We start from the raw sequence: 27,368 nt of genomic DNA, 5'->3' as shown, positions 1-27,368 counted from the left end.
CCCCCGGCATTTTCGATTAATGGGAGAACAGGAAAAGAGGCTTGCTTTCATGACTTCCAGAGTCGCTGCAGTGCCCTAATTTTTTCTGCTTCTTTCTCTTGTGCCCTTTGGAACCCATCGCTCTACGCATGCTCAAAGCCACCTTTCCTCCCCACCCCTCAGGGGCTGGGCCTAAGCCGCGCGACGAGGCGCCTGCGCAGTGCGCCGGGCTGGCTTCCCAAGCTCGCGCTCGCCCTGTTCCCCTCACAGCAGCGGCAGCGGCCGTTACACACACGGCCTGCCAACCTCCCTTCGGCGGGCCGCGAGCGGAGGGGCTCCTCTCTCCCCGGGATGGGCCGGGCCTTGGAATGGGAGGAGGCTGCTGCTGCTGCTGCTGCTGCTGCCGCCGCCGCCGCCCTCATCATCCTGGGTTGTCGGCAAAGCCCTGAAGGGACCGAAGCGACGGTGAGTCTGTGAGGGAGGGGCAGGGAGAAAGAGAGATAAGCAAGCCACGCCCTTGTTCTAAGCCACGCCTATTCGGGTGTCCCCATGCCTGTTATCCCAAGCCACGCCCTTTTCGACCCCTCCTTCCTCTTTAGTCCACGCCTACCAAGCATGTCACCAGTTCTCTCCCCCCACCCATGTTCCTCTGCCCCACAAACTACCTCCTCCCCGGGCTTCTCTCGTGGCTGTGTGATGTAGATTTGGTTTATTTATTTGGAATATTTATTTATTTGGCCTGTGCTGCCATCGCTAAAGCGACCCCATGGAGGGGAATGCAATCAAAACTAAAACTGTATCGAACAAATAGCAATTTAAACTTGCAGCCAGCGTGGGCAGAGGAACACCACAACACCCAGCGTCAGTGCTCATTCCCAACAAAGGCCAGGGCAGACAAGGTAAGGCCTTTGGTTGGTGCCAGAAAAACCAATCAAGAGTTCACACTACCAGCATTTCAGAAAAGAAGTTTATTAACGTGGTGCCACCACTGGGAAGGCCCACACCTGTGCTGCCATATAGCACATTTAAGCTGGAGCAGCCTTCCCCAAGCTGGCATCCTCCAGATGTTGAGCTTTTAGCACCCATCCCTTACCATTGACCACACTGATTGGAACTGACAGTGTTGGAGTTCAGCAACATTTAGTAGTCACCATCTTGGGGAAAGTGGTGAGAGGTGGTTTGTGATGAGCTCCTTTGAGAAACAGTGGGGTCAGTGTTGTGTAATGGTCAGTGTTAGACTAGGACCTAGGAAATCAGCCATGAAGCTCATTGGGGGACCTTGAGCCACCTCACAGAGTTGTGGGGATTAAATGAGGAGGTGGAGAACCATATACGCCATCTTGAGAGCATTGGAGAAAAGATGTGATAGAAATGCAATAAATATAATAGATGTTTAAAATATATACTAAAATAAGTACAGTGGTACCTCCGGTTACAAACTTAATTTGTTCCGGTGGTCCGTTCTTAACCCAAAACCGTTCTTAGCCTAAGGCACGCTTTCACTAACGGGGCCACCCACTGCTGGCGTGCGACTTCCTCTTGCATCCCAGGGCAAAGTTCACTACCGGGAGCACCTACTTCCGGGTTAACAGAGCTCGTTACCCAAAGTGTTCGTAAGGAGAATGGTACGTAACTCAAGGTTCCACTGTACTTAATTAGTTTGCTTGACTATTTATGCTTATTTACCTACGGTAAATCACACCTTTCTGCCAAGGTATGCTTGGTTCTCTTTACCATTCTTATCCTCACTAACCCTTGAGGTAGGTGAGGCTGAGGTCATGACTGGCACTTGTTGAGCTGTATTTCTGAATGGGAAGTTGAACCTGGGTCTCTCCAGTCCTAAACCAACAGCTCTAACACCTTTTCTCTCTTCCAGCTGGTTAATTGTAAACCCCTCCCAGTCTTATTTGTGCATTTGAAAACGACCTCTACTTGACCACACTTTTCATCGCCATCTGACAACTGATAGCCTATATTTCACCCCCACCCCTACAAACTATCATGGATAAAATCAGCCGCTACTGCCTTCTACTCTTCAATACTTTGTTACTTTGTGTTTCTCACACTTTTCAACCCTATCCCATCTTTGTAGCCCTATCCTGTACTTGGAGGTATTCCCAATTAATGTGCACGAGATTGCAGCCCTTGGAGAACTGTTCCATCCCACATCAAAAGCTGTACCATGCTTCATCTAGGGCTCACTGAGCATATGGTTGCCTGAACTGCGTTGCCTTAGGGGGGATGCACTTGATTGAATGTCCCCCCCCCCCCTCTATATATATATATATATATTTAAAAATCCATCCACATAGAAAACCAGGAAATCAGGAACCCTGCTGTCTCCCTGACATAATTGCTTTTTTTTTTTAAGCACAGGATTTGATGGTTTACTTTCAAGTCACCACTTACAGGCTGATGTGGTGTAGGCTAGACACTGGCTTGCCATCTCTATGAGAAATTGGTCCTGGTTTCCCTGTTGATCAGGATTTGCCCATCATGCTGTTATCTTTGTTCTTGTCTCAGCACAGTTTAATACAGAGGCTTACATTTTTCCTCCTGGCATAAAGGTGAAATCTTCAACCATTAGCATTCATTTTCCAGGACTGCCAGTGACCTAGTCCTGTAAATGAGAATAAGTTTTCTCCTTCTTTTCCAGCCATGGCTTTGTGTTCCTCCATGATTGTAGGACCAAGTTTGAGAGAAAATGTTTTTAATCAACCCAGTGTCTGGGATAATTGGCTTTCTGTTCTGATATGTCTGCTAAAAAAATTTCATTCACCTTGTACAGAAAAACTCACATTGAGAGCCAGATGCTGATGCTTTTGTTGGCTGCTGTCTTTGCAGCAAAGAAATCAAGGAACATTGTCATTGATTTAATTCATTATCCTTGGCTTTAAGAGACACTGCTCATTAGGTTTCTTTATATTGAGTCAGACCAGTGGTCCATCTACACCAGCATTCTCTACTGTGGCTAGCATTGGCTTTCAAGAGTCTCTGGTAGAGAGATAATATTTCCATCTCAGCGGTCTTTGGGTCCCCTCACTCCTTTTTTTCCTTTTCTGTGACAAGGGATTGAACTAGGTAGGACATACTGCCAGGAAACTGCATGTACTCCACCTAACTCCTCAATTGGCTCCCCACCACCATCACTGCTCAATACAACCTCTCTCTTTAAGGTCCACACATTTCAGATGATTTCAGCAAATTGTAAAACAAGTAAGAACCTGAAACTTTGATAATCGTTTTGGAATAGGCACACACAACTTGTGTTGTTGTTACTTTGATTTCTTACCTGCCCTTTACCATGCGATCCCAGGGCAAGTTACAGCATTATAAAAATACAATATTAAAACAGTTTAAAGCCAATCACAGTCACCAAAGTAGAGAGAGGGTCCCTATTGTACTACAAGAATTTGTAGTCCCTGCTGTATCTCTGTGCAGCTTTTAGGATCATAAGAAGCTGCCTTACACTGTGTCATACCATTGGTCCACCTAGCAGGAAGTTCTGTGTTAAAGTGGGTCCACTCCTACCCGCAGAGTTGCTACAAGGAAGTAGTACTAGCAGATTGTCACTTGGCTCTGTGGTTTTTGGACTACGGGTCCCACAAGGGCCCTTTTCGTCTCGTTGCTATTTTAACATTTGTATAAAACTGTTGGGAGCTGTCATCTGGGAATTTGGAATACTCTTTAAGAAAATTATGGACACATTTGCCACCCTAGGCTCCTTTGGGAGGAAGGACGGGATATAAATTCAATAAGTAAATAATAGCTCAATATTGTATACAGTGACAGGCAGAAACACACCAGGGTTCCAGCCAGGGGTCTCTCCAGTTCTACCTGGAGATGCCAGGAATTGAACCTGGGACCTTCTGCATGGAAAGCAGGTGCTGCACCACTGAGCAGTGGTATTGTGGTATTGTTACCTATTATTCAAATATGATTCTAGTCCTTTTGGTTGTTGGGAGTCTGAAAACACGATGGCAGTGAAACAAAAACATGGTAGTTTCCCCATGCATATTTGTTGTTACCGTGCAGTGCAGTAGGACACTTTGTTGAAATGTTTTGCCGAAAACCAAATGGCGTAAAGCAGTCGCCCTCTACCTGGTACAATAAGGTTCTTTACATGTATAATTTATTAGAAGAGAATAGCCTTTGCTTCTTACTTTGCTTACCGAAAACTGACTTGGGTGACATAATTTGTTCTTGAATTTTTAACATGAAGAATGTGAGCATGATGAATTTTTGTGGGGAAGGGAACCTTCGTCAGTAAAGTTCGTTAGCCAGAAATAGGAGTCAGCAGTTTAGTAAGTAGTTGTGATAAGTTCTGTTTCTTGGACTTTGATGTCAAATACTTTAGCTGTGTACCTGCATACTTTCAAGCTCTCTAGTGTTTTAATAAAGGCGTCGGTAGCTGTACTCCAGACAAATCATGTGAAGCAGCTCTATGTGGAACTGAGTTAGACTATTGGTCCATCTAGCTGAATTGTTTCTCTTCTGATTGGACTGACTCTTCAGGGTTTCGGGCAGAGGTTATTTCAAGCACTTGGACCTGAAGTCCTTTTAACTGGAGAAGGCAGTGACTGTACCTGCATGCAAAGTGGGCACTTCATTACTGAAAGCTATGGTCCTTCTCTACTGGATTAAGCAATCCAGTAACTGGCATGCAAAAGAATAGGTAGATTTTTGTATGTACTTGGAAAACTCTTCAAAAGAAAGTGGTTGGATGTGTATACAGTTCAATGGAACATACATCACACTGCTTCGTATTAACCTCATAAGCATTAAGAAAGCTCCAGAAGACTGCCTTTCAGAACCTAGATTGGGTTTTGTGTGTGTAACTGTAATGGGGGGGGGAGACAGTGTCTGTGGGCTTGCTTGTGTAATCCTAACCAAAGCCAGGGTTCAGTAAATCTCAACTATGTAGGAAGAAGGACTAGTTTCAGATTTGTGTGTCTATTCCTAGCTTGCCATTTGTAAACTTCAGGCCCGTCTGTGTCCAACTCTCAAATTGTGACTGCTCTCAACCAGCCTGTTGCTGAATAAGTGGGTCTGCCCTCCTCACAAGCAGAGTGGAGATGGCTGGGCTCTGTGACATCACGGTTTAACACAGTATGGCTGAGACTTGCTGCTGAAGGGGGCTATGGACTTGTGACTGGCCCTCAAGGTTGAACAGGGTCTGCCCGCTTTCCATGATGGGATGACATCATGCAGCACCGTGTGGGTCGGGCAGCGCCTGCGAGGCCTGCAGAATTTCCAAGCCCCTTCACCCTTTCAGCTAGAACAGTTCACCTTACTTACTTGTAAGTAAGTAAAGTCATCTTAAAAGACTGATTATGGATCACACAGTGGGTGGAAGGAGAGGGTGCAAGACACAAGCATAGACAAACTGTGAAGGTCAGAGACTTGGGAGATACAAAAAGTGAAAGGTAGCCTAGCATAATTGAAAATAATTCCCTGTCTTTCCTAACATACAGCTGGTCGTGTACAAAGGCAGCTTCCAGGGAAAATATCTTACTTCAAGATCATTTTGCGTATCCAATTGCAGAAAATCTACCATTAGCTGGAGTAGAGCAACTGTGACCTTGAGCATGGAATACTTGGACAAAATAATCAAGAGGGGGTTAATTGGGCACTTATAGGTAGATTGAGTCTCCTGCAGCTGCTGCTTTCCTGCAGAAGGGCTTCCCCTGGGCTACAGACCTGTATAATGAAAGACTGGCTGGCCTTCCTTCTGAGAGAGGAGATGCTGACTCTGTAGTTAGCAGAGCCAGTTTGCTGTGAGATTTTCATTTTTCGTTTTTGAAACCATGCCTTAACTGTGTGTGACAGCTTTGCTTACATTGTCAATGCGGATATTCTCGCTAATATTGTCACTGGTGCCCACATTTAGGGCCCTGTAGAATTTTCTTTTCTGCCAACAGAAATCTTTTTTGGGGAAGGGGGAGCTAATCTGACTGCAGAGACAGAATTTTCCCCAACTGAATTCATGGTCATGAAACCTCAAGCACTGTGTCTGGGGATGTGTTCATACTTGAGATAATAGGTGAAGGTGCCTCTATATATGATGCTGCAGTGTCCATACAGTGGTACCTTGGTTCTCAAACTTTATCTGTTCCGGAAGTCCATTCCAAAACCAAAGTGTTCCAAAACCAAGGCGCGCTTTCCCATAGAAAGTAATGCAAAATTTATTCATCCGTTCCAGACTTTTAGAAACAACCCCTAAAATAGCAATTTAACATGAATTTTACTATCTAACGAGACAATTTATCCATAAAATGAAAGCAATAAACAATGTACTGCAGTCACACAATCAATCAGTAGCTGAACTAGGTTCCACACAGTCACAAAAACAAAACAAAAAAGCCGCAAAAACAGAAATGTGAAATAAATAGCAAAAACAGACAGACTTCAGCGTAACACTCGAAATGGAAGTGTGGCACTTAAATCGGAAGCGTAACACTCAAAACAGATCATGTTCGACTTCTGAAAAAAGTTCGCAAACCAGAACACTTACTTCCAGGTTTGCAGTGTTTGGGTTCCAAGTTGTTTGAGTACCAAGGTACTACTGTACACTGGTTTACTGTCCCAGGTAGTCTACAATATTCCATTCTATTCCCCACCTACCTGCTTTTTCTGTTCTCTCCCTCCCCAAATCATTAGTCAGCATTCTGTGACCGCTGAGTGTGGCCAGTGCTCAGTGGTTTGTTTTGGGATCCCGCCTGTTTTGTTATTGTTTTTAACTTCAGCAAATTCTGATGGTTCCGCAATTTTGCTGATACCTCTCTTGTGAGTGTGCGTTGTTTTGGCTGTGCAAGTTCTTTCACCTACCTCTGAACTTCATAAATGGAGGGAATGATATCCCACCTTTCAGTTTGCTAAAATTTCCAAGGCAAGTTACCAGTTAAGGTTAATATAAAAATAAACATAATTAAGACCTTCCCCCAAAGCGTTGCCTGTATAAATAGCAAAGGGGCAGCATAAGTAGGCAGCAAAATAAAAAGGTAAAGGTACCCCTGCCCATACGGGCCAGTCTTGACAGACTCTAGGGTTGTGCGCCCATCTCACTCAAGAGGCCAGGGGCCAGCGCTGTCCGGAGACACTTCCGGATCACGTGGCCAGCGTGACATCGCTGCTCTGGCGAGCCAGAGCCGCACACGGAAACGCCGTTTACCTTCCTGCTAGTAAGCGGTCCCTATTTATCTACTTGCACTTTTGGACGTGCTTTCAAACTGCTAGGTTGGCAGGCGCTGGGACCGAACAACGGGAGCGCACCCCGTCGCGGGGATTCGAACCGCCGACCTTTCGATCGGCAAGCTCTAGGCGCTGAGGCTTTTACCCACAGCGCCACCCGCGTCCCCAGGCAGCAAAATATAGACACACAAAAATCCACTCAGAAGTAGTAAAATTAAATCCTAATTCAGTAAAAGAAAAAAAGAAAAACAAATGGCAGATAACATCATTATTAACTGACACCTAAAGCTTCATGATGTCGGTGTCAGGTAAGCATCCCTAGGGAGGGAGTTCAGCCATGGAGGAAGACACAATGCCCAGATATTTGGAGAATGACTTCCGATGAAGTTTATCATGGCTGGACTGGTTCATGTAAGCAGATGGCTTCTTATGTATCCAGGTTCCAAGTCTTTACTGACCTTAAAAGTCAACACCAGCATTTTTAAATTGTGCCCAGAATGAAACTACAAGGTACAATCCAAGTCAGTAATTTAGCGACAGTGTTGTGCTCCAGGTAGAAGTTCTCAGATAGTCTTCTACAGCACATATTGGTGTTTCCCAGTTGTGAAATCTCTTGCTGGAAGAACATGGAGGTGAAAGGATCAGACAGCTGGACAGCGACGTGGAGCAGCTGGGCAGGGCAAATGGTTTGAGTCTGAGATTTCCTGAACAGCTGATGGTAGATAATGCCTATCATTAACATTATCCTCTCGTCAGAAAAATGAAAAGCCCCTCCCCCCACTTTTTTCCTAGAGATTCAGTGTTTATCCAAGGGCAGAGGAGAAAAGCAGCCTTTTTCACTTGATAAGTGAATCAGCTGTCAGAATGGAAGTTTTCCTCCACATTAGTGCAGGTTTTTGGCTTCTACAGATGTGTTGTAATTCCGTCACAGAAGACACCTCATGCTTTGTTATAACCTTGCTGCTGTGCTTGTAACTAATGAGTGGCTTTATTATGTCTGTGCAGGTTACATCAACTATGACTACATGCATCTTAGAAGCCCAAAGGAACAGCAAGATGTCAGACTAACACTCACACTCCTTGTCAGGTATGTGTTCATTCTGGATTTATTGCCCAACCTGTCCCCAGAGGCTCAAGGTGGGTTGCAAATAGAAATTCAAATGGTTAGATGCCGTTAAGTCCCTAATGGTGAGCCTGTAGCCCAGAATAAGCTTTCTTCAGATTTGTAAAAATAGAGCAATAGACGTAAGTATGATGCCTTGGAACAAGCTACAACAGCTCACCTTAAAATGCCAAAGCAGGGAGGCTCCTCCACTCTTCAAGCAACTTGTGTGTAGCGGCTCAGCAAGCAGAAGTGGCATTTGTATTTGCTATTTCAAATGCTGTATTTGCCAGACCAAAAAAAAAAAGGCGAGGGGAGGGCCATAGCTGAGTGGTAAATCGCCAGCTTTGCATGCAGAATGTCCCAGGTTCCGTCTCCAGGTGGGGCTGCGAAAAACTCCCTGTCAGCGTAGACAAGACTGAGCAAGGTGGACCAATGGTCTGACTCAGTATAATGTTCCTATGAACTGGCGGCACCCTGGATTGGCATAGCAACCTGCCACACATAAATGGCAGATCATTTGTATTAGGTCTTTGTCTTCAAGGACTTTGTCTTCAAGATAAACTTTCAGCATGCTTCCATTCAAAGTTCATGCTGTTCCTGGGACGTTACCTTAATAGGCCTTTTTGTACTTGCATCCTGATCGTAGTAAGTTGAGCAATTTATGCAGCTACCCTCCCCCTCCGCAGTTCAACTTGCTTATTTGCTCAGCAGGCTTTAGTGACTTAAAGCAGCATGTTGCATAGAGGTGATGTGCTGTAATGCGACTGAGGCTGAAGTCTCTACTTCAGATCTTGCTTCCCCTCCAAGTGTTCCTGGACTACAACTCCCATTGTTTGTGAATACCCTTTGACAAGGGGTGGGGTGGGGTCTGCCTTATATGGTTCAGAAACACCAAAAGTTCTTACTATGATCAAATTGGATGGTGAAAGTTTAATGTTTGGAAGAGAATCAGTAATGACACAAATTGATAAGCATGTGCTTTAAACTACATTGAAGCTGGCTTGCTATAGGGAAGGGGACCTAGCATACGCTGGAAAGCGGTGAGGCATCTGCTCAGATATCACAAATCAATGCAGTGCTTTCAGGTTGCTCTCCAACATGGCCCTTAATAGCAGTGAATCAATAGGGATTTCAGTGATGAAAGTGCTTCTAGGGTTTCATGCTATTTCTGGCACTTTTGGGGTTATGCTGCAATCTGGTCATAATACTTTGATTTTCTATAGAGATAGTTGGAGGCTCTCTGGGGCCTCCTTTCTGTTCCTGGTGCGATGAGGCAATGTGCAAATAAATGAAGCTCATTATAGTTCCACTCCAGCCACCAAGTGCAGTTCAATGAACACCTAGTCCCACCAGCAAAACAAAAACCCTCCATCTGCTGGGAGAGAGCATTATTGCAAAATGAAACCAATAGGGTAGCTAAAAAGTCGGAATGTTATTTAGTATTGAAAGATGCTGAGTTGTATCCAAGTAAAGTAGTTTTAATGGGTCTAACATTGGATATAACCCTCAGTTTTATTTTTAAAGTAAATTATACTGTTTCTCTTTCAAAAATATGCCAAATTTAAAAGGAACAATGTTAATGCATGCACTTGACATTATTGTGAGCATCTATCAGAATTACTCTTATTTACAACATGCCATCCATCATCATGGTGCTTTACTAAGTACAAAGACACAGCACTCACTCTCATTTCACTGAAATCACTTCGAAGATAGCACATTTTGCCCCATTTCTTTCTAGAAGGGCTAGAGACTATCTATCTATCTATTTATTTATGGCTGCATTTATATCATACCTTTATATATAGAGGGGATTTGGTCTCCCAGGTGCTCATTCGACACTGGGGTACCTGCCCAGGGTCGCTCATTAAAGCTTTTGTTCATGCCATGGTACCCACAAGCACTGGGCTGGCATTTGCTGACAAGGAAGATAGCAGCAGAAGAGGAAAGGAGGAATTGAAAGCATGTGTATACAGTGGAATAATATTTCAGCAGCACAATGTTAGATTTGGTAATGTTATGAGAACTATAGGGATGCACCAAAGAACATGTGGATTTTCAAGGAAGGATTTGAAGAAAGTAAGACAAATGAGCTCAAAGTTGTGTTCTTGGAGGAAGTTTCAGTCATTAGACTGGGAGCCAGGAGATGGCATCCTTTATCTCACCAGTTCATATGGGTGATTTTATACCTTTTATTTTATGTCCTCCAACAATCTGAACTCTGCAAGGTGTTCTGTTTCCAAATTATGAATAGTTATGATTCCCAATAACCAAACAGCATAGGCATTTTCCATCTCATATTTTTCCCACTTAAGACCAACCTTTATTTCTGTAATGCTTTGAACATCTGATCATATACATGTTTATTAATAAGTCCCACTTGGTTCAGTAGGTGTTACTTTCACATAAATGTGCATATCTACAGGAAGGCTGTCTCACGTAATATCCATGCATATGTGTGCAGAAGGCCAAAGATAAATTTATCTCTTGTCTGTATTGTGGACTGCAACTCCCTTCTGCACGAGCCAGGCCTGATGATGTTTTGCCCTATGGAAGTTGGGAGTCCAAAACATCTGAAGGATTCCTTCTCAGCTACCTTCATGTAAACAGTACTTTGCTAAATGGACCACTGGTTTGACTCTGTGTAGGACTGGAATCTGTATAAGGCAGCTTCCTACATTTGTAGGTTGTAGAACAACTCAGCGTAGTTGCAACCAATTTGCTTCACAACAGGAATCAGTGAATATAACACTTGTTCACAAAATATATCAATTTTAAAATGGGGAAACTTGATTTAAAGACAGTGATTTAAATAACTTTACTATTTTTAACTGATTTTAAATTGACTTGAATTAGATTGTTCTATCCTGGGAATGAGTATAAAAGCCAGTGTGTAAAAATAAGGTGTTCTCATGGAAAGCAGTCTTATTTCATAAGGCTGGAACCTATTTCACCACTTAACCACTTTTGAATGAACAGAATGTGTGGGCAGCAGAAAGAGCATCTGTTCCCAAGATTAAATTGCTAGCTGAAAGTGCAAAGCACAACCCCTTCCAGAGATCTTGCTGCTGCAGTGCATTGAGTAGCCTCTGCCCTGTTTCTTTTCTTTTCTTTTTCGCTGAGTCATTGTATAAATTGAGACATACATATTTTTTGCTGTGTGTGTGCTTTAGCTATTGTCTCTGCTTTAGCAATTGTCTCTGCTTGCCAGCACCATATGGGATCAATTGTTTGATCTCCCTGCTATTCCGTCTGCACAGAAGTGTATATTTTTAATTTGTGATGTGAACATAACCATTTACGTGATTTCCAAATGTCCAGAACCCCTGGTCATTAGGCATGCTGGAAGAGGCTGATGGGAATTAGTAATGCAGCAGCATATAGAGAGCTGCAAAGTTTCCATCACTGCTTCACAACAACCCTGAAAGGTACCCAAGTCTGATAAGCCTCAAATTGCAGAGATTAAGAGCAAGAGTGGCTTGCCTTAGGCCATCTAATCTATGGTAGAATGAAAATCACATCGGGTTTCCTGCCTCATTTAATCTCTTTGCCACCTTGCTGTACCAATTGTAGTGTGCTCTCATCATATCCTAATGGTTCTGCCTAAATTACTTATAACTTGGGGGGGGGGGCAGAATCCTTTTTTTTGGCCCCTGGGGTCAAAAAAATGATGCTAGTTCCCAGGGAAATGTTAATATGAGCCTCAGTTGAATTCAGTAGATCCTGCTTCAGAGTAAACATTAATTAGCTAGAGCAGTTAAGGCCATTTCTTCATACTTTTAAATGAGACTTAGAATTAACTGTTGTAAGTGAGGAATCTGTCCTGGATGTAATATAAACTAATTTTAACTCTGTACAAACATATAAATGTTCTCCCTCAGTAAATTAAAAAGCTATCTTGCATAGGCTTCATTTTCTTGTCTTATGTGAATGTTGTAAAGAGCATTCATGTAATGTTAGGCACATGAGCCAGTTGTACTCCTCCTTTCCTATTTGGGGAATTCCAAATGCCCACATCTTACAGTCATCTCCCACCTCTTTGAAAATGACTAAGCCTGCTTCTCCTTCCTGTTAAAGGCAGAGATGAGGGAGGGAGAATGTCTACAGCACAATATCTTCATTGCTCCTCTCCCTCTATGCTGAGGCAGCCAGTGGAGCTGGCACCAGTATTTTTAGCTAATTTGCTGCATGCTCCATTTGAATGTAGTAACATAATCATAAACTTGCTTACTCTAAAGGAAATCCCATGTTATCCATTGGGGCTTACTCCCTAGTAAGTGAGCTGGTGATTGCAGCTGAAGACTCCTTAGTGGGGTTAATGGTTGGGGTAGCAAACATTTGGTTTGCTGTTGCCACCAATTTCAGGCAGTGGTTGTAGAAGTAAGGTGATTGTGAGGAAGGGAGTGCACAACAGCAACAAAATGAGCAAAAATTAGAGCCTGGAAGGGGTGGGGATAATAATGAGGGACAAGGATGCACAGAGAAAAAAAGGGGTGACATGGAGTGCAAAGTGATTTGGAGGGTGAGGAAGAGAAAAAATAAGTACCTATGAAGTGAGGGTGCTGAGAAATCTGCAGATAGAGATGCAAAAAGGCAGCAATTTCCATTCATCACAGTCGGCACTGTTTCCATTCCGCTGCAGTTTAGTTTCCACCATATACAGTGTCATTTGTGTTCTGTCTGCTGTTTAACATAAGTTAAATAACTATTTACTTAAGGTATGTAACTTACATTCATTTCAATCTAAAGCAAATGTCAAAACAATGGTTTAAAAAGTCATCTGCAGACTCAAAGAAAACAACAGTGATGTCTTTGCTTCATTAATTTATGCTCCTGACCACAGATGAACCTTTAACTGCAGCAATCTCTGCTTCCACTTGCTTTTCTGTTTTTGGCTTAATTCCCTCACACTACTCATGAGTGATGGAAAAGAGGAATAATGGATGGAGTGCAGAAAGAGAAAAAATGATGTGCTGTGAAATGCAGAAAATACCACAGGTTTGGGATTAGAATAGATGAGAATACATACAGAGAGCTCTGAAGGAGGGACAAAAAAACTTCAGTTAATTTTTAAAACAAAATTCTTTTCTGCAGTTGACATAAGAATTCAGACTTTGTAAAAAAAGATAAACGGCCCTTGAAGTGGTGTGAGATGTATCTTACTGGGTTGTGAATGTTCTTACAACCACAACAAATCTGTCTGCTAGAGAGAAGTGGGAGATGGAAAATATTCAGGTAACTGGCAGAAGACTTGCACTTTCTCTCACTAAAGTACTGTTCCTTGAACAAAATTGTTATGGCGAGGTAACCTCTACCATCAGACCTGCTTCTGTCCCATGGTAATAGAACCTGACATCTGCTGTCAAAATGCCTTGGTTCATGGCTGCCCTCTTCTTATTTTTCTGCAGGGCCAGTCCAGGAAATCATGCAGTCATCTGGGCACAGGTTCCGCGACGTCGAGCATCACCCGCTGCTTGCCGAAAATGACAGCTATGATTCATCATCGTCGGAGTCTGACATGGCCGACCGGGTCTGGTTCATCCGTGACGGCTGTGGGATGGTCTGTGCAGTGATGACTTGGCTTCTCGTTATCTATGCGGATTTTGTAGTGACATTTGTCATGCTGCTGCCTTCCAAAGACTTTTGGTACTCCCTCATCAATGGGGTCCTCTTCAACTGCTTGGCGGTGCTCGCCTTGTCCTCGCACCTGAGAACAATGCTGACTGATCCCGTGAGTAGACATGTTCCTCACAGTTGGGTTTAACCATTTTGTGTGCATGGAACAGTGACACACAGGGAATCTTTTCTGGGCAGAACTTTTGGCACTTGCATAGCACCACAAACGGAAAAAACAGAACCTACAGTCAAATTAAAATGCCCCAAACAGGAAACACAACTAGCATTATACACATCATGCTTGAACAGTCAACACTTCTTACTGTGTGTGAAGCCTTTCCTAGTAATTTATTCTATTGGCATGCACTTGTGGATTGCCTACCACAGGGTTGGGAAATCTTTTTATGCTAAAGACTGTGCTCCTTTAGGGATAATCTCTTGAGGACCAACATACTGCTAAAGCCAAAATCAGGCAAGGCCATACCAATTGTCGTACTCAGGTTTAGGAGCAAGAGTATACTTTAATTCAAATCATCAGTCCCTTTTGGTGAATGTTCTCTCAAGCCCCTGGGCTCCTATTTGCCTTATCAGGTTTCCAGATCTGGAATTCCAATACCTCAAGCAATCCTCTAACCACTGGTATTTTGCTCCTGCCATCTAGACAATAATATCTCTTGGCCAAATATGAGGTGTTTGAATGAACAAATACTTATTATATTAAAAGCAGTCATTAACAGGTACGATTTGCTTTCAACAATAGCATTAGAAATTTCATAGCATGTGCTTATAACTCTTTTCCTAATACAAATACAAATACAAATCCTGTCCCGCCCACTCTGCCCCCTGCTCCTCAGCACCCACACCAATCACCCTTCTCCAGAACGCAACTGTATTTTTCTGTACACACACACACACACACACACACACACTGTCATCCTCCACCCTCAGCCAATCAGGACATGACACACCACACCATTCTGTCCCATTCTCACTCGCACCCCCTTGCACTCATCTTACCTTACAACTTACAAATATCTCCCTAAATAACATTTTACTATATATCTCTTTAATATCAAACCTGTACAAGTCAGTTACAGTGACAAACACCACAGCCAACTCATCTTTACATTACACGATTTCCCCTCTTTTTTTATTTATCTTACACACACACACCGTCTTCCTCTTTGCACTTCTTTCCACGCTGAAAATAACCCCTACACAATAACTAGAAAGAAAAGCTTCCATTGACACCAGTGGAAGCTTTTGGTTCTAAACTCAGTTGCTACACAGGAGGGCTTTTTGGGGGGTGGGGTCATGTCAGGGAGAGTTTAACCTTAACTCTTCGGCTGCCACCTCTTTAGAATTTCCAAGCACAGTAATTGGGATTAGAGAAAAAGCTGCCATTAGCACCAATGGAAACTTTCCCAACTAAATCTAATTTATTTATCAGAGGGTAAGATCTTGGACAGGAGACTATGGGCTGGTTCCAAAGAAACCAGCAGTTCCCCATTCTAGGCTCAGTGTTGAGAATGGTAGGAGTATCCATAACTCAGAAGTTAAAAACACACTGCGCATGCAGAAGGTCCCAGACTTATTTCCCATACCTCCAGTTAAATGAAACATGGGTAGCAGGACTGGGGGAAACCTTGAAGAGTCACCACCAGTCAGAGTGGCCAGTATGGTATTTTTGTACATCACTTAAGAGATTTCATAGTATGTCATTTAGAAAGGCTTTTAAATACAGAGCCAGATACATTGAGTTAAACCACAATCTGTGAACTGCAGGTTCACTGACCGAAGGGCAGTTAGGAGGCTCACCTTTAATGACACGAGGGGAAATTGAAGGGCAAGAATAGGTCAGCTGCCCCCATTAGCCTCCTCTTTGACACATATCATGCTCAACCTTGCCTCTAGACTGCTGCATCTGCTTTGTTATCATGTAAGAATTCCCCTTCCCTATAGCCTCACCCTCTGCAGTTCTCCCTAGCTACCACACTGAAACTTGGGGCAGTACTCCCTCCAGGCCCTAGTGCCTGCTTGTTTCTTTTAATTGTCCATTACTGTTAAGACCTTTGCTTCAGTAACTGCTATCAGTTTTGTGTTGCTGCCTTTCTCTCTCTTTCATGGAAAGCGGCCTTTAGAATTGAGAGAGGTGATCTGCACATGCACGCGCACCCCACAGAACTTTGTGCTGGAAAATAAGAAAACAGTCCAGTTGCCCATAGAATACATATGCACTCCTCTGGCTTGGATCACAGTGAACATTCAGTTGCCAAAGCTTAAACCATCATGAATAGTCAAGTGGGAAATTGTAGCCAGAAATCAAAGAAATTACTCCAGTGTCTGCCGCATTATGGTCTTGCTACTACAAAACCCTTAATACATCTTCCTTCCTACAGACCTTCCTCACAGACATAGTGTGTTTTTCCTTGGTGTATTCCCAAGATTAAATCTTACATATCTATAATATCACTTGCTAAAGAAATGGAGGAATAGGATCCTTTTTTATCTACCTAAACTAGGATTGTAAATTAAAATACAAGCAATTTTTGCCTGAACATGATACTGGTAGCTTATTGAGAAGGCCCAGTGTCTGAGGAAATACAGCAGTTTCCCTCTAACTTTCTAAAATGTTATTTCTATGTATATAGGCTCCGTATTGGGGGCAGTTAGTCCTTACCACCAAAGATCTCCCAGATCCTTGTCCCATCCTGTTACTCTGCCCTCCTGTCCTGCTACACCTCTGCTTGCAACCTTCTTGTTCTGCCACCCTCATCTGCCCAAATGTTTCCAGGTCCTCTAAATTACTCTGCCTTTTCTTCCTTTTTGCTGAGAACTCCCTCAAAAACGTGGTGGTGCCCTGTTTCTTTCTATCCAAATCCCTGCTTGGAGCATACCTTTTGCATGAAACTTGTGGACCTCAGCCCCTATATAAGTAACATTAAAGTTGTGTGTAGCTGCATTCATACCCATTCCTATTCTCAGCTGTGCCTTCAGGTTGCCTTTTAGATCACTCTCGAAAACGCCACTGGCACTCTTCAGATATATACCAGTAACTGGGCCTTGTCTTCCTTTCCATCTGTGATGCCTTAGGGGGCTGTTCCGAAAGGAAATGCCACGAAAGAGTACATGGAGAGTTTGCAGTTGAAACCAGGCGAAGTAATCTACAAGTGTCCAAAGTGCTGCAGCATTAAACCGGAACGTGCCCACCATTGCAGGTATGTCCCATTGCTGCTTCTGTACTGTTCTCAGCCTGGAATCCAAGGCCCAAACTATAAGTGATGTTAAAAACGTCTTTGCATATTGCAATTATGCAGGTGGAAGGAAGTTGACCCCTTTCCACAGCCCCAATGAAAATCATCCTCCACCACCACTTTCCCTCCTGGGGAAAAGAGTAAGGCAATTTTCCCTGTGACTTCAGCACTTGGGGAAATGAGTTAGCCTCACGGTCTCTGCAGAATACTTCCAATAAGGATTGAAGCTGTGGTTTGTTTGTTTTTTATTTAAAAAAAAAATCACATAAACAATGGCAGTCTCAGTGTAATGTATAGTTTGACTCTTGCGTGGTTTCTCAGACCTCAGAGATGCCTTTTTCAGCACATTTCCCTAAAAGTATTCTTTGCTTTCATGTGTGTTCTATTTGCAGCTTTATCGGAACAGAGCATTGCTGTGTGACTTTTAAGTTGCCTGCAATTCACTAGAGCTTGTGCAAAAGTGGCAGACAAGGTCAATTCTTTCAAGATTCCTTTCAGATTCCCTTTTGTCTGAACAAGCTAAGCAGGAACATGGAGGGTTGTTGTTCTCCACAAGTTGCCTGCAGCTGCTTCCCCACTTTGTCCAACCATTTCTTTGTGCCTCGCTCTTCTAAGCATTAATTTGAATGCTTAAAAGCTTGCTGTGGCTTTGTGATAGCAAAGCACTTGAATCTGGCCATTCCTGGAAGATCTGGCAGAGCTCATCTGCGCTAAAAATTGGTAGCTTTAGATTTATTTCCTGGAAAATGTGGTGCTTGATAGCCTTCATTTCAAGGTAAGGGAAGGTGCCAGCACTCCATGTAGAATGAAATGTGGAACTGTGCAATGTTGTTATGTATTGAAGATTATTATAATTAGTAGCATTAGTATTGTTGGTTAGACAAGGAACAAAATGTACATACTCACCTTCAAACCTGAGTGCTGCTCAGAGAGCCACCCATCCAGTTGTACCCTCCTCCATTATCCCACCCCAATTTTCCTTTTTTCTTTTCCGGCTAATACTCAATATTCCAAGACTTCTAAGTATATTCAGTTTTCATTGAATTGTTTTTATTGGGGAGGGAACAAGGTGTGCCTCCTGAGGTGTGTTTGTGTGTATTTTAATCACGTTTATTCACTCTGACATGCAGAAAACAAACAATATTAAGTCGCACAATGTTTGAATGTCCTACGGCATCTGTTAATGTAGAGCGGCTGCATTGAACGAGCTGCAGTTTGAAATCATCCTCCATTTGGCCTCCTGTACCACGCATGCCAGCGTCTTAGATTTCCAGAGAGATGGCCTCTTTGCAGTCACCAAGGGCAAAATATCTGTAACACATACCACAGCATAACTTTCAGTGTTTTTTCCCCCTCCTTCCACTAGCATTTGCAAGCGATGCATTCGGAAGATGGATCATCACTGCCCCTGGGTCAATAACTGTGTGGGGGAAAGAAACCAGAGGTTTTTTGTGCTGTTTACTGTGAGTATGGTTATCTATCTATCTATCTATCTATCTATCTATCTATCTATCATTTGTTTGTTTGTTGCCAATATAAAACTGTCCCTGCCCTGGCTATCCTAATTTGGGGGTTGAGTCTGGAGTTGGAACCTCTACACTCTACACTCAGAGGCACAGTGTGCTTCTGAATATCAGTTGGTGGGGTAGATGACAAAACCGCAGGAGAGAGCTGTTGACTTCATGGCTTTCTTGTGAGTTTCCTGGATCCGTCTGACTAGTTGTTGTTGGAAAACATTGATGGGCTAGATCACAGATAGTCAGCGTGTAGATCCCCAGCCTTCAGCGCCCAGCCTTCATGGCTGTTGGTTTAAGATGGGGGGGGCAACTCCCATCTCTTGCGGGGGCGCAGTTAGTGCTAGTACCGTCCGTTAAGAGTTTGGGTGTAATCTTCGACACCTCCCTTTCCATGGAGGTGCAGATTGCAGCTATAACAAAGGCTGCATTTTTTCATCTCCGCCAAGCTAAGCAGTTGGCTCCTTATCTCTCTCGCCCTGACCTAGCCACTGTGATCCACGCAACGGTCACCTCCAGACTGGATTATTGTAACTCGCTCTACGTGGGGCTGCCCTTGAGACTGACCCAGAAACTCCAGCGGGTGCAGAATGCCACGGCGAGACTCCTTACGGTGTCCTTGCCACGGGATCACATTCACCCGGTGCTATACCAGCTGCACTGGCTCCCGGTGGAGTACAGGATCAGGTTTAAGGTGCTGGTTTTAACCTTTAAAGCCCTATACGGCCTAGGACCCTTGTAGCTACAGGACTGCCTTTCCTGGTATGTCCCACGGAGGACCTTACGGTCTTCAAACAAAAACATCTTGGAGGTCCTGGGGCACAGGGAGGTTAGGCTGGCCTCAAGCAGAGCCAGGGCTTTTTCGGGTGTGGCCCCAATCTGGTGGAACGCTCTGTCACAAGAGACTAGGACCCTGCGGGACTTGACATCTTTCCGCAGGGCCTGCAAGACAGAGCTGTTCCACCAGGCCTTTGGCCAAGGCACAGTCTGACCCCCTCCTTTGGTAATCCTCACAGAACTCCAGCCCAGTGGTTGCCATTAGTTTGATTTTGAATTGATTTTAAGATGAATTGATTTTAGAATGCTGTGTTACTTTTATTGTTGTTAGCCACTCTGAGCCCGGCTTCAGCTGGGGAGGGCGGGATATAAATTATTATTATTATTATTATTATTATTATCATCATCAACATCATGGGGGTTGCAGTCCAACAACATCTGGGTGGAGGCATGGTGGGAAAGGTTTGCTATCCCTGCTCTAGATTAAACCTTGAGCTAATGCAGCAAATTACCTGCCCCGCCTCAAAAAAAGAGAATTTTGAAAGCACTGCACAGTGTAGCATGGTCCTCTTACAAGTTGTAAAAGAATTTAAATATTGACTGCCTGCCTAATGGTTGCATGGTTTTCAGAGCTGATTTCCAAATCTTTTTCTCACTTTCAGATGTACATAGCTCTAATTTCAGCTCATGCTCTCATCCTGTGTGGGTTTCAGTTCTTCTCCTGCGTCAGAGGACAGTGGATTGGTAAGCACACACTTCAGTTGCTTTTGTAATATGGCGTTTGACTTATTTATTTTTGGTATATCTAAGTCACTTTTCTACCAGAGTATCCAAGTGCCATAAAAGAAACTACCATGTAAAAATCAAACAATTGAAAAGTTAACAGCATTATCTAAAAAAAAAAAAAAATCAACAGATTTTTTTTTTTAAAGCAGATAAACCTCAAGAACCACTAAAACAGTAAAAACAGCAGAACAGTCATTCAAACACCTTGGTTAATAAAGAAAAGCTTTCACTCACCACATAAGTATTATTTTAAAAAATGCCTCCCAGATTTGTTTGGGGATTGTACAGTGGTACCTCGGAAGTCAAATGGAATCCGTTCTGGAAGTCTGTTCAACTTCCAAAACGTTCAGAAACCAAGGCACGGCTTCCAATTGGATGCAGGAAGCCCCTGCAGCCAATCAGAAACCACGTTGGACAGTTGGGTTCTAAAGAACGTTTGCAAACCGGAACATTCATTTTCGGGTATGTGGCGTTCAGGAGCCAGAACGTTCAAGTCTCAAGGCATTTGTCAACCAAGATACGACTGTATAGAGGCCACCACTGAAAAGTTCTTCCCTGGCAACCATCCTCCTTACCTCTGAAGATGGGGGTACCTTGAGAAGGACCTCTGAAGGGGTCAGTCAGATCCATAGGGGAGAAGGCAGTCCTCTGGCAGCTCAGGGTGTATAGGGCTTTCAAGATAGCCCTTTGAAATTTTGGCCTAAAAAACTCGTGACCCATGTAAATCTATGATTGAGAAGCCCTGCAGTATTTGCTAAGGTGGTTTTTGCCATTTCCATCACAAAGATGAAGAGGCATCATCCTTCCTTATTAAGGAAGTCCTTGGAGCTTGACAATGGTGGGACACATTCCAATAGACCGTGCCTTTTAACTTTGCTTTTAAAATAATTGCCTTTTTAAATTGTGCATGTGGGCGCAGGTCATGCACACCTAGCTAGCATGGTGAATCAGTGATGAGGGAGGCCTGCGTATATCGTGTTTTATACTTTGCCATATAAATACAACTGGGTATTTAGATCTATACAAATTCTGGTGGCACCTGAGCCTGAAGCACCTGGAAGGCACTTTCCATTTGAGCACACGGTGTCCCACTACCATTTGTGTACCGTGGCAGCTCCATACAGGAACAAACTCCCATTCTACATGTCACTGGCCCCTTGCAGGCCAACAGTCTGGCTACTGATGTGATCCCTCAGCCTGGGCTTTGTGTTGTAGATTGCTCCTAACTTCCTGTTACATTCTCAGATTTGCTAATCCTTTTGAAGTTAACTCTTGTTGGCGTGCTTGTTGCAGTTTGTTTTTTCATTGAAGTTCATCCGCTCTCTTTCAGAATGCAGTGACTTTTCACCACCTGTGACTGTGATCCTGTTGATCTTCTTGTGCCTTGAGGGTTTTCTGTTTCTGACGTTTACTGCAGTAATGTTCGGCACCCAGATCCACTCAATATGCAACGATGAAACGGTCAGAATTGAGGGTTTTTCTTGGGGTCTGGTTTCAGGACTGGATAGGGATTTGAACCTGCTTCTCCTATGCCCTTGTTCTGCCCCTTTCCATATCCTCTTTTGAGACAGGTGTTCAGTCTTGGCTAGAGTTTGGCGTGCTTTCCAAATTTCTTAACATCAATTTTTATCATATTTACTTGCAGGAGATTGAAAGACTGAAGAGTGAGAAGCCTACATGGGAACGGAGGTTGCGCTGGGAAGGAATGAAATCTGTCTTTGGGGGCCAGCCTTCTCTGCTATGGATAAATCCGTTTGCTGGATTTCGAATCAGACGGCTTATGCTAAGAGCCAAGAAAGGAGGTCCTGAGTTTTCTGTTTGAGTCTGTCTAATCATGCTGGAACTCACAAAAAGTAGTATATTGTATTTATTGGGCACCAGGAAAAAAGAAAAAAGCTGCCCACAAGTAACCTGTGACCAATGAAGATTTGACACACATGAAACATTTTGCTTGTAGCAAGCAGAATTTTATACATTTATAGTCACAGACATCTCATTAACTCTCAGAAGTGTAAACTGGATACTACCACACATGGCTTTCAAGCAAGATGACAAAACAATCACAAACAACCAAGAAAGGTGGACAGTCACACTATGAAGCCAAAATATTGTCTTTACTACTGTAACTTATTATTTTAGAGGACTAATTATGCATTTATTTTTGTCAAACCCCTTTTATTTGATATATGTCTTTTTTTTTTTAAGGAGTTGACCTCTGCTGTTTTTATATGACTTTGTGGCAAGGCACAGTTGTCAATCATGTTATTATACAAGTACAAATGCTGGAAATCACGAGCCAAAAGAAACCATTTTTGACCTGATAGTTTTTAGGCAATGCTCAGCTCCATTATGTAACTTTTCTGTTTGTCCCCAAAGACCCCCTCAGCTGTACTTCTGCATGTGGGTATCTGAACAGGTCTGTAATCCATTACCTTGTAGCCAAAACATACAAGGCCAGTCAGTGTCCAAAATTTCCATAGGCTCAGAAAAGTATTCCTTTTTTGGGATTCAGTTTTAAGTGGTAAGTGTGCAGAAATCATATTGCAGGGTTTTGTTCTACCCTGAGGTATTTACACCAATTTCCTGTTCATTATAATTTCTAATTTCACTCATCATTAGGTGTATTGAAGGATTACTTTTTGTCCTTCCAAAAGGGGGGCGGGAGTGGAACCATAAACTTCTGGTGGCATGAAACAATGCATATTGGAAGTCTCTTAATTGAACCAACAGCTTCAATTGCTTCTTGCATTTCATTATATAAATTTGTCAGAATGCAAGCCAGGCCTCTCAAAAGCTATGGCTAAGACCTAGTGAACTTGCACATAGCGGGTGGGAAGATGTAAGCTGCAATAGATCTGAAGAACAGGCATGTCTTTAAACATGCTGGCCTGCAGCCAGATTCTAAACATGCTCTGTGGAAGTCAGACTTGCTGGTTCCAGATGGCCTTAATTGCTGAGTTCACTAATGCACCATTGTGCATGCACCGCTGCCACATAACACCAGTTTTCATGTTCATTGCAGTGGGAGAGGCGCCTCCTGATTCCGCAAAGGGATTCTTGTAGTGGCATTGTCCTGTTAAAGCTATTGGCACTACTCTTGTGAGAGCGCTGAGTACTCGTCAGCACTCCTACACAAATACGGGGCTCTCATGATGAATCTTGAATGTGTTTGGGAATGTTGCCAATTGTTCAGATAGTCTCCTTGCAGCCATGCCAACCGTGTGACTCATAGCTACACTAGCTTACCATTGTCGGCAAAGGAGATGGGCAGATTTCTTCAGAAACAAGTGCAGTACTTGACTGTGATGATTCCATGTAATGATTTTATTTTAAAAAAAATCCTTGGCAACAAAAGGAAATACAGCATGCTACCATATTCCAAACCAAACCACTTCTGAACTGGAGAAACCAGTGGTATCCAACCAGCTTTTACCATCCCTTGTAGAGTGAAACCACTACATGGTCTGAATGTGCTGTTACATCTGCAAGTAATGAAACATTTTTCTAAAGGGAGTGATATGTGTGCTCAGCAACAGAAGCTGATCCTTCTCCCCCCCCCCCCTTTCTTTTAATGCCATTTAAACAGGAGACTTCACATCTTGAGCATGCATGTATAGAAAGGAGAAATGTTTTTTGAGGGGGCGGGGGAAGCCTTTCTAAATTGAAACCTGCCTTTAAACATATCGAGGCTGAGCTTTCGCTTAGCCATTGGTATCGCAGTACCAGCATGCTCAAGAATCTGGAGGCTGGCACACCCCACGGATGACAGAGTATGCATGTGCCTGGGAAGCTGGGACTTTGCTGATATTACCCCAGCACTTCCCACTGCTGAAGAGAAGTGGCTTAGAGTGTGGATTGCGACTTCTGTTATTACAAAAGCAAGCAAACAGCAAGCATGCTTCTGTCTCATGCAGAATTCCCTCTTCTGAATGACTTGTAGGCTATAAGTTTAGTGTGAGTTTTCCAGTAGGATCTTTAATTCCTGGAGGTTCACTCGCCAATTTCTCTATGTCTCTGTGCAGCGTCTTAACTATAATGACCTGAATTGTGTTTTATAGCAGGGTGGCAATGATGCCCAAGCGTGTGTCCCCATGAAGGGGGCTTCCTGCATGACCATTTTGGTCCTTGGCATTAAATGAAAACTGTGTGATCTGGAGGAATGAAAGTACGGGAGGAGAAACAAGAGATACAACGGAAGGGTCTGTTTCATGCTGCATACCAGTTCACTGACCCTCCTAATGTAGGTGATGAATTTGTTACAGGCTCCCCCTCTTCATACACACATAGTGTAAGCTGTGGGGCAAGCACACTGTACATACATCCATGTAAACAATTCTCCCTTGGAGGAGGGGAATTGGGCCTCCCTCAGGAGAGGCTTCTTACAAAATCACAGTATTTATATGGTGATGAAGGGGTCCTATTTGCTCTCCCACCATGCAGGGCATAAACTGGAACCATGGTGATGTGTGCACTACCTGCCATGCAGAAAAATGGGCTCATGGCAAGCGGGTGGTGACTTGTAGCAAAGCCAGGCACACACAGCTGGTGAACTAAGCAACCTGTAAGAATCCAAAAATGCTCAGACAATGCCTCAAGGGATCTTTGCAGTCCATTCTCGGCCCATGAACAAAAGCCTGCAGTTTGTTCTTATGTACATATTCACAGTTCCGTCAAGTCTGTGCACGTATTACTAGGGAAGCAGAACTTGCAAGCAGATAAATAACATTAGATTCGGATCACCAAAGCAAGGGGTAAAAATGCAGCAAGCCCAGGAAGATCTTGCCCATTTCCATTTTGTACCTTCACCTAGTTTGGGAATTGGTTATATCTGCTTTAGCACAAGACTTCATACATACACTTTGATGGACTGTATACTGCTGGAACTCAGCAAATCCCTTTTAAAGCAGCTGAACCTGTGTGTGACTTAGCAAGTGTGTGTGCGTGTGTGTATGAAAATGGAGTTTCTTGGCTTTTCGAATCCTTGTTCTGTTGTAATTTTTTTAATGTAAAATAAAGTAACTAATTGAGGGCTTTGTGTTGGATATTTAATTTCATTTTTATATATTGACAGCAGAGCTCATGTTTTGTGTTCATAGTAGTCTGGGCATCATTTGGGAAGAATACCTACTTAAGACTTTCGGGAACTCTGAAACCAAACAGGAGGCAATAGGGGGACCAATGACCTAATGTCTTTTGTTTCCTGTGCATTTGTCTTTTAAGAACTTCCTTACCTTCAAGGACTATGTCCTTCTGACATTTTATTTTTCAGCTGTTCAAAGAAAGGAAACAACTGTTAACATATGCTTTGGTTAAGCCTGGTATCTGGTTGTATTAGGACTATAGGAAGGTACCTTACACTGAGTCAGAGCATTGGTCCATCTAGCTCACAGACTGGCTGGGAGAAACTCTTTCCAGTTTTTCATTTGTGGGTCTCTCCCAACCCTACATGGAGATGCCAGAGATTGAACCTGGGACCTTCTGGGTGCAAAGTAAATACTCTACCACTGAGCTCCGACCCATCTCCTGTTTGTAGAAATACATTACATCTCTACATAGTGAGGAAAGGTAGGTTTCCTGTGAACTCACTCAATTTCCTGCCTTAATTTCTTCACTCTTAAGTGTTGGTTATTTGTAGACTAGACTTGGATCAGATAGCTCTGCAACAGACGACTCCTTCAAACAGATGGCTGAGCTTTGTAAAAGATGGCATGTGGCCACCCTGGAAGATTCACCTTGGTTCAACAGAGGTGTAGTTACATATGCCTCTATTATACTTGATATCAAACAAAGGAGTTTTACCAGGAAGGAGCAATCAATAGGATCTGCATGTATTCATAGCAACCACTCCTAGCCATGACATTGTTACATTGTCCTAGCATAAGTCATAGTCTGGTATCATTTTGAATGAAACGTTTGTTACATCCCTGTGCGCTACCCGTTGTCTTTTTCATAGCATGTAAACTAGTAAACTAGCTTCCCCTGCTGGGGCTAGAATAGAATATACCGTGTTTTTCTGTGCATAAGACGATGCTTTTGCTATTTAAAAAAAAGGCAAAAATTGGGTGTCGTCTTACACACAGATAGTGAATGCAGAGAGGGGACGTGCGATTAATGGCAGCAGCAAGCAGGAGATAGGCAGCGGCGATTGGGTGGGTGATTGGTGGCTGCAGCAAGATCTGCCGGCGATTGGCTGCGGCTGCGGCAATTGGGCAGGTGATTGGCAGCTGTGGGCAGACGATTGGCGGCTGCAGCGAGTGGGCAGGTAGGCTGTTGGTAGTGGTGAGTGGGCAGACAATTGGCAGCTGCAATGAGGTGTGCGATCGGCAGTGGTGGGGAGACAGGTAAGCAACTGGCGGAAGTGACCTCCCCCACCCCAAAAGCTAAACAACTTAATTTCTTAATTTTGGGTTTTAAAAAATAAGGGTCATCTTATACATAGGGGTGTTTTATACACGGAAAAATATGGTATGGTGTTGGTGGTGAATGTATTTGTTGATACCACACATACTCCATGTAGTAAAGGATATTTCTCAACTCAAAATCCTCAGAAGTTGGCTTTAAATCAGGTAGTGCCCACATGTTTCAGTGTGTCTGCAAGTAGTTCCCCTGTTGTTTACAAAAGGTCTCAATTGAAAAGGTCTCCCCTCAAAAATCCACAAGCCATGAGTGCTCTTTCCACTCAGTTCCTATTTGCACTGGCTCAGCCTCTGTTACATTGAACATGTCCTCGTAAGCATGTCCACAGTTCATTGTGTACCAGGACAGGACACCCTTCTGAACATAGGAGTGGTGCCAAGAGCTTCTCTCTCCGTGAGCAAGTTTGGCAGTGCCTAATGTAGGTGCCTTTGTTTACCATTGATGGAGAGGCACGACGGTACCATTTTGTGTTCTGCCACATACCTCACAGCAGCCATTTTGTGTTATGCTCTGTCATGTCTCCATGGCAGCCATTTTGTGACTTGTGCCTCAGCACTTTCTCAAAAACCCAAATGTAATCACTGGGTCCAAAGCATTGGTGACCCTGGCTTTCAATAATTGCTATGAGTCGTGGTTCCTGCTTCATGAGGGCAGCAGTGGCAATGCATCCATCCAAGTCAATACAGTGGTTTGTGGCTTTCACATGATACATATTCTTAGGAGCACCTC

At 43.5% G+C, this 27,368-nt stretch overlaps 1 protein-coding gene across 4 annotated transcripts; it reads left to right on the top strand.

Moving 5' to 3' along the window:
• Positions 1-105: 105 nt before the first annotated feature.
• On the top strand, positions 106-25,250 carry ZDHHC7 (zDHHC palmitoyltransferase 7). Of its 4 annotated transcripts, none has more exons than XM_083451961.1 (8): positions 106-444; positions 8,176-8,257; positions 13,684-14,006; positions 16,985-17,109; positions 18,512-18,608; positions 20,099-20,180; positions 21,553-21,683; positions 21,868-25,250. In XM_083451961.1, the coding sequence occupies exons 3-8, from the start codon at positions 13,701-13,703 to the stop codon at positions 22,042-22,044; spliced, it is 918 nt and encodes a 305-aa protein (XP_083308087.1). In that variant the 5' UTR covers positions 106-444; positions 8,176-8,257; positions 13,684-13,700; the 3' UTR covers positions 22,045-25,250. The 4 variants fall into 4 exon arrangements, with proteins under 4 accessions (XP_083308087.1, XP_083308089.1, XP_083308088.1 ...); XM_083451963.1 differs by lacking the exon at positions 106-444 and adding an exon at positions 3,123-6,960 and having other exon boundaries at positions 7,344-8,257; XM_083451962.1 differs by lacking the exon at positions 106-444 and adding an exon at positions 5,093-5,283.
• The last annotated feature ends 2,118 nt before the right edge of the window (positions 25,251-27,368 follow it).

The sequence above is a fragment of the Podarcis tiliguerta genome, assembly GCF_965153285.1.
Source record: "Podarcis tiliguerta genome assembly, chromosome: 8".
NCBI classification, from domain to species: domain Eukaryota; kingdom Metazoa; phylum Chordata; class Lepidosauria; order Squamata; family Lacertidae; genus Podarcis; species Podarcis tiliguerta.
Note: the sequence above shows the minus strand (reverse complement) of the source record. Positions and strands in the feature narration are given on the sequence as shown.